The sequence below is a fragment of the Parus major genome, chromosome 3, assembly GCF_001522545.3.
Source record: "Parus major isolate Abel chromosome 3, Parus_major1.1, whole genome shotgun sequence".
Lineage (NCBI taxonomy): Eukaryota > Metazoa > Chordata > Aves > Passeriformes > Paridae > Parus > Parus major.
Genome location: NC_031770.1, coordinates 17119733 through 17128667, shown reverse-complemented (window position 1 = coordinate 17128667; position 8935 = coordinate 17119733). Strand labels below are relative to the sequence as shown.

Below are 8935 nucleotides of genomic sequence, written 5' to 3'. Positions count from 1 at the left end.
TCTGAACTGTATGGAAAGGAAGAATGAAAACCTACCATGGAGTCAGATTCAGCAGGATTGTCTGAAATAAAGATTGAAAAGGAATTTGTGAAGGACTGCTTATTCTGTGTTCATTCATAAGTCGTGAATCTGCACTGATGGAGAAATCCCCCTGTAAATCTCTCATTCTGCGAGGATGAACAGGTGACAGATAATTGCACGTACGAGGTTGATTCTTTTTATTCTCCTAGCTCACAGGCAGAATCTCAAGTACCTGTGGTTGTCCTGTCCACAATGCAGACACTTATTCTGGTGCAAAGCTGCAGTCAGATGCTGATGGGTTAGGATTTATACCCACGGGAAGTTCCTCTGTAGGCAACCACAAAGCAATTAGTGCACAAGGCATTTGGAACTCTGAATGTGGTCTAATGTGAATCTCATTTTACCAGAGCAATGTACAGAGTTCAAGTTTCCAGTTCACCAGCCTGCAGTGCAGGGGAAAACATTTCTATGGGCAAGTGGAGAGAGAAAGGAAAGATCTGAAGAGCTGTGGCAGAGTTTCTGTGGGAGTCTCTTTAGCTCTACCATATCTATAAAGCGCTGAGAATGCCACACAGCAGAGTTTTCATTGTGACAGGGAAGGGATCACAAATTCATGAACCTTTGTGACTTGCCTGCATTATAATTCCCCACGACTGAGCTACTCAAATCTAAGGAGAGCTGAAGCCCTTCACGGCTCCAAAAATGAAGCACAGCCAACAGACAGAGTGTAAGAGTGCAGAAAGTCCAGATGCCCAAGCTCTGGCTCAGCTCACCATGCCCCACTGCTTCCACAGCAGCTGCTGCAGGCATTTTAGTCAAAAGCTATTTTAGCCCCATCAGGACAAACTGGGAGAACTGATGAGCACAGACATTTGCCCAGCTTGCAGCATAGGGAAGAAAAATCAGGTGGACATTAATCATCTTTTTGCAGATGTGTCAAGTAAAAAGGAGAAGCACATTCAATCCCATGAAAAGGCTTATTTTTGAGCAGTTGTTCTCTAAGACCTGATAGCCAAGCACTGTGCTCAAAGAACAAATGAAAGAAGAGGTGGCTCCTCTGGAGCCGCCTGCTTTCCAAAGATAAAGGAAGATGGAGTGCAGCTCTCTGCCCATCCTGTACAGGAGGGTGAGAGCCATTGAGATAAATGTGAGAATTGTTGTGAGGGGGGCATCAAGCTTGCTGTAAAAGGGGAAGAAGTGGGAGCATGCAATGGATTTCTGCATATGTTTGAGTTTTCCCAGCTCTGTGGAGAGAGGCCTCTCTGACCATAATTGGAACAAACTCATGAATAGTGCGTGTGAGCAGAAAGCAAATCCGAAGCTGCAAGCAGCCAGCTCACCCTGCTGCATGGTTAGCAAGGAGACGTGTTGCATATGCAAGATGTAGGGCAGGGAAGGACACGTTCATCCTACTGAACAGGCAGAGCATTCCCCAGAATTTTCTGTTGGTTTTGGAGAGCTCAGCTTGCCCCAGGTAGCTCTGTCTTCCAGGCAAGTGGAGGTACACCGATGTCTGTTGTTGGTCAGCGGGCAAATATCTGCCAGGAGACACTGGTGGCAACCTCTGACAGCTGCACACAGGTCATGGCCAGTGATACATGCAGAGGAACAGTGGGGTTCCTACTCTGGCTGCTTTTATCCTGCAACCCAAATGAAATATTTCTTTTTGTTTTACTGGCAGAGGACATCAAACCCAAATGAAATATTTCTTTCCATTTTACTGGCAGAGGACATCAATTAGAAAGGCAGAGCCGTGCACGGACACAGGTCATGCATCCCTTTTAGTCAGACAGCTGTGGCCAGCAGCAAGAAGAAGTGCTGGGAGACGTGAGGTGTGGGGTTTGTCACAAGACATGTTCAGAGATGGGAACCAAACAAATGCTTTCTTCCTGCTCAAAGAAAGAGCTGAGGAACCAGCAGGTGTGGAGAAAGGCCTCCCTCAAACTCAGCACCAAAGAGGGGACAGAGTCTTGGCCCCACATCTGCCTTGAAGACACAGATGTCAGCCTGCACTCCTCCTCCTGGGGAGAAGTGTCAGACATGTCACTAACCATGACATGCATGGTCTCATCAGATCATTACTGCAAGTTCCAGAAATATCTTCTGATTGTTAATTCTTCTGTTGCTAAACAGAGTGCTAGATTATCTTGTCTGCATTGCTATGATGTTACTCTTTAGAATACTATGCAATTTAATGTAGAGAGAAGCTTTTTTAAGAGGACAAATTGGTCTTAGAAAGCACAGCACTGTGAGACAGTGCCAAATTTAAGACAGTTGAAGCCACTTAGCTTCAGTTTCTTCTTTAAGTCACAATCCACATTAGCACATCCTCTGCACTCAGGCTCCTGGACCCCTTATGTGCATGTTTTTTGTTTCTAGCCTTCATGATATTCCAAGCTCCAATCACTCATTAAAATAAAGCTCCAAATCCCCTCTTTGGGCATGCATATGGACAAACATTCACAGGAGAAGATCTCAGCTGAAATAACTGCAGAAAATTGCACCTGACCTTCCATCCTCTCTCCTCCTCCTGGAGGACTGAGCTGAGACTTGTGGAGGAGTGCCACCACATTTTCCTGATTCCCAGTTAATCCTTGGGGCTGTGTCTGTGCCCAAATCCTCTGTGCTCCCAGCAGCTCAGCATCTGCCTCTGAGCTCCTCACCCCCAGCTTTTGCAGACACTTGGCACAGCCAAAGCCGACAATTGTCTGTGAAGGGAGGTTGCCAGGGCAGCAACATAAATTTTGCCCACACTCTTGAGCATGGAGCAAAACATATGCTGGATTTTGCAGCAATGGAGATCCCTTCCAGGATTTTGAACACTGCCGAACTTCGCTGCACAGTCAGAAGTCAAACCACAGCCACCTGGGTCCATTCGTGCTAAGTCAAAATTGATGAGATTTCAGCATGGCATGGAGCAATACTCTTTGGGCAGGAAAAGTAAAGGAGGTCAGTCCTGGGTTTGTTTATTTGTTTGTTTGAGGATGCATTTATTTTATAACTGACAGTAGATCATTTTTATTGGCTTAAAGTAACTTGCCAGGAATAAAAACAAGTTTCTCTTTCTGTTTTTCACAACAAGGTGATGCCAAACAAGCGGTTTCATGCTCAGAAAAGCGTCTCTGCTGAATTGATTGACCATGGTTCAAATCAGTGTGCAGCACAGCCACTGAGGGAGAAACAGAACAAGAAGTCAGAGCATTAGGAAGGTCTACAGGATGCCGCTGGGGCACTCCTCCATGCCTCTGGGAGAACAAGCTGGGAAAGGCTGGAGTTGCATTTTAATCTTTTATATGTGTAGGATCCATCTGTTCTTGAACTTCAGAGGAATCTACTGCCAGGATCAGCCTCTAACATTGCAAGTGGGGTCTCTTCCAAAGGAAGATGAGTTCTACAGGGCAAGCTGGAGAAAGCTTCAACTTTCAGCCTTGAAAAGCTCTAGGGTGGAAGCATGCAATGTACAATTTCAGCAAGATTTAACTAACTGACTGAGGGTCACAGGGCTTCCTAGCCATGCTCCTCCCTTCAAGCCAGTCTTCAGCTGAGAGGACTAATTGGATGGACCTCTTGGGGCTCCTTCCAGCTGTTTCCTGAGATATATTTGTATTCTGCAAAGGGAGGGCTCAAGCTGATTGCTTTTACAAGCTTCAACAGGAAAAATTTGCATTAAAAACAATGTGGGGAAAAAAAGACCTGGCATCTTAAAAGGTTTCTTCTAATTCTGGCAGGTTGATCAGTACATTCTCTGCCAAAAAAGAAGAGTTCCCTGCTGTGTGTTTTCTAATGAATTGACCACTGCCCTCTAAAAAGAGATAGTGAAATACACTGTGTAAGCACCTTCTCCATCAGCCTTGGGGGCTTTGAATGTATCTTTACTTTTTTGCTCATAAAAGGTACAAGTTCATTCCACTAATTCAGACGGGCCTTGTGGGCTGAAGAGCATTTTCACATAAACAAACTTGCCCTTTGAATCACTACCATGTTTCTCTTATAACAGTGATTAAATCACTAATAGTGATTTTAAATAAGTGTACTTTAGTGTGGCCTACTGCTGCAGTTGGATCAGGTGGTATTTCTATCTGACCTGCCTTACCTCAGGCAGAGAGATCTGGATGACTCCACTCTTGTCTTTGTCCAGGAGATGGAACACTTCTGAAATGTAGAAGAGTGGGGGGAAAAAACTGGATATAAACCACAGAGTTTGGCATGTAGAGAATCTGTCATGTCTGACAAAATGTAAGTCTGGCTTTTTGCCATGATCTACTGGAAATTTAGACTGGTTCTGTAAGATAATATTACACTGTAAGATAATATTACAGCTGTTCTTCTTTCTTCTTACAAATAATTTTTAAGCTGCTTCATGAGGTGGAATAGATCTACAGCAGCAAAATGGGAGTTGGCAGCAGGACAACTATAAAATCTGACGTGGTGGCATCTGGCATGATCCGGGGACAAACCTGTAAATCAGGTCTGAGTAAGGACTGCCAGTGATAAATGGTCCCCTTTGTCAGGGCTGGGACTATCTGGGGCTAGAGCACTGACTGTGAGTTGCTGATGACTGTAAAACACAAGAGAATGGTGCGTTATGGAAACGTGTCCCCTGCTCCCCATGGTCATTCAGACAGAAAGGCTTTTGCTGTTTCTCTGCTGCTTTCTCCAACACAATTTTTCTGGCATCCTGACCTTTCCATGCGATTTGCTACATTCACAGCTGAAGACACCAGATACCTAAGGCAACCCCAAAGCTTTCAGGAGCTGCACTCACTGAACAGGGTCTCCAGGCGGATCATGCAGGCCACAAAGCCATCAAAGTCAATGGTCAGCTTGGTGCTGCAGGCGTAGCGGGTGACGATGCTGTGCTGCACCTCATCGTTGAGCCTGAAACCTGAGGGCCAGGAGAGCATGGGAGTCACTGACACAGCAGGTTAATTTGCTGTCTTGGATGCCACTTATCCATGGACTGCTGCAGCTGAGGTTGAAGGGCAGGACTATTCCTCCCTGAATGTCTGCTGGACTCCCACACCCACCTCTGTGGGTCCTTTCCAAAGCCCATTGTGTTGGGTGAAGAAAGGCATAGAGTTCTCCCACAGCATTTTGTCAAACTGCATATTTTACATTGTTTCACAGTATAACCAGTCCTATGTTCCCCAGATAAACCCCTAATTAGCGAGTCTTGGCACTGCAGCTGAATAGCAGTGATTGCAGCAGAGCCAATTGCTCACATAACACATTGGGCTCTATTCAGGCCCATATTCATGCTATTTCTGTCTCTGGATCATTCATATAAAATCCACTGAGCACAAGACAAATCAAAAAAACACAGTGTTCCTCTAGATGCCCCTTAGCTGGCAAGCTCTGCTCCAAAAGTGAACAACATCAGAGAGCACATCATTGGGGCATGCCATGATCAGGCTTGCACCTTCTCTGGAGGAGAGAAAAGTGATGGGAGGAAATGAAGGAAAAAGAGGGTTTGGGCATAGCTCTGAAAGAGGACTATTAGATTAGAAATAATGAGGCCAAAAATAGAGCAAGTAATAATCAGATGGATAAGCAATGGTCACAGCATGGACAAAAGTACCAGTGGCTCATAATGCAGAACAGAGGATGGGGTTTGATGTATGAAACAGCAAAAGGATTGCAGTGTGTGACTGTCAGGAAGGGAGAATATCACTGGCAACGCTGTGATCTAGGTGACAGGAGAGAAGAAAAGCCATTAAAACGCTCTGCTGTTCTCCCAGTGCTTGGTGATCTGATGGCATCCCCGAGCAGCGCACTCACCTGCCTCTCTGAGGGCATTTCGCATCTCGTGGGAGTCGATGGTACCAGAGTAGTCACTGTCCACTTTCTTATAGATTGCCTGTGGCAAGGGGAAGGAGGGAATGGGAGAGAGCACTCGAGTGTGTGCCCCTGGAGCAATGCCGTGGTGTGGGCAGGGGAGGCAGGTTGGGCTTGCACAGCTGGCGCACAGCAGCTGTGAAGGCGTGGTAACAAGGTCTCATCAGGGGCTACAAGCCTCTCAGATGGCTCCTCTAGGCTTTAACCTTGGTTTGCTAGCCCACCATGCAGCCCATGCCCTGCCATCCTCCCTGCTCGTGTAGCTGATCAGTGCCAGACAATCATTCCTACCTCAATGTTCACATTGTCACCGCTGTGCCCGCTGATGGCTGGGACAGGGACTGTCCCTACCGCCACAAGCTCCTACTCTTTGAAACATTAATGAGCAAGAGAAACATTTCAAGCAGCTACTGGCAAGCCAGGCAGAGTGGGAAACACATTCCCATGGGCTGGCTGTTTGCCTGCCTTCACATTACATGGTGGCAGACAGGCCATTGAGGAAAATACCCTATCATCTGGCAAACACTGCAACAGACCAAGTCCATCTTGCTTAATATTTCAGACAAGATGACAGATGCCTCCTACTGCCAGCAGGTTTGTTATCCAGAATTAGAAGCCACCCAAACCTACAGTTAATACTGGATTTAAGTCCCAGGGCTTGCTTTCCTGACAAGCCTTAGGACAGAGCTGGGACTCCATGAACCCAACATTTCTTCATGGAACTCCAGGACAGATGCTCTGTGATGAGCAACATCAAGTTTGGTGCCATCAGGCTTGCCTGAAAGGGAGGTAATCACACCAAGAAAGTCCAGATCTGACCTTCTTTTGGACTGCTTCATGCTGGGTGAACTTCTTGGGATATTAAATCCCTTACCAGAAAAAAAAATCAGCAGTTCTATAAGATTTCAAAAATACAAAGGCAGTTTTTTGTAAGTCCTAAAAATATGTTTCTTGTGTTTGCTTATGCTCAGCCAGCAATGCAACATATTGCAACAGCCGAGATATGTTCATATGATCTTTAATAGAGCAGGAAGCAGAGACAGCTGTCTTTGCCAATAATCAGAGAGTTAATCTGTCTTTCTGTAAGGTATTGCAAATTATGGAGAATGATGGGGCCAAGGTGAAAGATGATTTGCTTGTGTTGAGTGAGAGGTGTTTCAGAACCCTGGAACAAACTTGAGCCCTGAGAAGGAAGGCTTCCAATTATATCTGCCTGTGAGGGTTTAACTCTATCTCTGTTCTGGATCTCTACTTCAGAGCTGAGAAGGGAAGGGGGTAGAGTCAGAAATATTACCAAATACTTTTGAATCTTCATCCAAAGTATCTTGAATTCTACAAGTCCCAAGGTGCCGGTCCCATCGGTCTGGTCCATGTTAAGGCATGGTTCAAAATTCAGGATTCCTTTATCCTTAGCAGCACTGGAGAGCAATCAGTTCTGATAAAAACAAATCACCTATCACAGTGTCATCTTAATGCCAGTTTAGGTCTCATTTGTAATGCATCTCCATCTCCCACAGACATGCCCACAGCTCCACATTTGCTTGGCTAAAGGTATGCCAAGAATTTCTAGGCTATCTTCACTCTCAAGGAATGATATATGGGATTGCTAAATATATAAGCACGATTAAAAGCACTCACATTTTAGCAGATTAGAGTCCTTAGGGGGAAAAGGGCCTGGCATTGCACCAGACAATTGTTAGAAACCAGAGGCGGGAGCTGCAAGTGAAGAGAGTCAGTAGCAGTCTACAGAGTCTTCTCCCATGTCCTTCAGGGCCTTGAACATCCCTTCCAATGGAAAATTATGCAGAAAGAGGGATCTGGACACCATGACATTGTACTTACTGAGTTACCCCATTAGGCTTGGGAGCCTGTAAAGTATAGGGCACTGGCATGCCTTCTCCTAGCAGCCAGTTATCCACAAGATCCACAGTGAATCCCTGCTGGCCTCAGTATGGCCATGCCGTGACACCAGCACCAGCGAGATCCTGGCAGCATGGTTCTTCACCCTCCCAGTGCAAAGGAGCACTGGGGTAGAGGTGTTGACCTTTTCCTTTGGCTACACAAACCTGGGCAGAGGTTTTGACCTCTCCTTTTCCCTTGGCTACTCAAACCTTATAAGCTCCCAAGTGTCCTCCCAGTTATGCAGGAGGGAGGCAGGCACTGCCTGTACTTGCAGCCTTGTCCCTGGGAACAGGCTCAGCCTGTCCCTGCTGCTGTGAGCTCGGGTTCTATGAGCAGGACCTGACTCAGAGACAGCAGCTGAGGATGTGCTCAAAACCTGCATCCTGCCAAGCATGCTGTGTATGCACCTGGAACAGCACAGGTGCAGCCAGGCAGAAAGGCCCTACTTCTTCTCCCCACTATATTTAGGAAAAAGTTTAAGCAATGAGAGATGCAGTGAGAGAAGCAGCTGATGATTAAATGGTTGAGGTTTCTACCACCATGAGCTGATAGAGATGCTTGGCTGAATTTTTGCCCCCAGCCGTGTGTCTGGAAAACTGAAGTGTAAACTTAGCCCAGCTTGTCAGGAAGGCTTGCAAAAGAGATCCAGAAACTTTAAAGGTGATGAAATGACATTCAAAGGATACATCTAAAAGGCTGATCATCTCCCTGCAAGTGTTTATGTTGAATCCATCACTTTTGACATCCTTTCCTGTACAAAAAAGAAATATAAAAGTCCAAGTGAGAAATAGTTTAACACAAATATTTTTCTGCAGGCAATGCTGGAGATATCAACCACCTTCAAATCTTGGTAGCAAAGAAAATGCTCTGCCATTTCTTCCACGATGTCCTTTCAGTTAATTAATATGTTTTTTTGTTGTTTTTTTTTTTTTTTCACAGTGGGAGGGGATGTAATTTGTTTTGGTGGTGATAAGCCTCTATCTGTCCACAGAAGTCATGCAGCAGCATAATAACACTGCCCATGGTGGTCGTCCCAGAAAAGCGCAGGGGATGTTGTGCCTCTGCAGAACGTCTGCTGGCAGCATTTGGATGGGAAGCACCAGGCAGTATTTCCACCCCCACCCCATCTTTAGAGGCTCAACAAGCCAGGAGAAATTCAGCTGGGACCAGGCATAAG

General features: G+C 45.9%; 1 protein-coding gene across 1 annotated transcript in view; it reads right to left on the bottom strand.

Annotated features, from left to right (window-relative positions):
• Positions 1 to 2963: 2963 nt before the first annotated feature.
• LOC107202366 (calpain-8) overlaps positions 2964 to 8935 on the bottom strand; it is a 29942-nt gene continuing 23970 nt past the window's right edge. Inside the window, exons 16-21 of the mRNA XM_015623054.3 lie at positions 8445 to 8509; positions 7151 to 7219; positions 5800 to 5878; positions 4787 to 4906; positions 4115 to 4173; positions 2964 to 3190 (exon numbers count right to left, since the gene is read on the bottom strand). Coding sequence (XP_015478540.1) covers positions 3167 to 3190; positions 4115 to 4173; positions 4787 to 4906; positions 5800 to 5878; positions 7151 to 7219; positions 8445 to 8509 — 416 coding nt within the window. The 3' untranslated portion in view covers positions 2964 to 3166. The remainder of the gene's footprint in view (positions 3191 to 4114; positions 4174 to 4786; positions 4907 to 5799; positions 5879 to 7150; positions 7220 to 8444; positions 8510 to 8935) is intronic.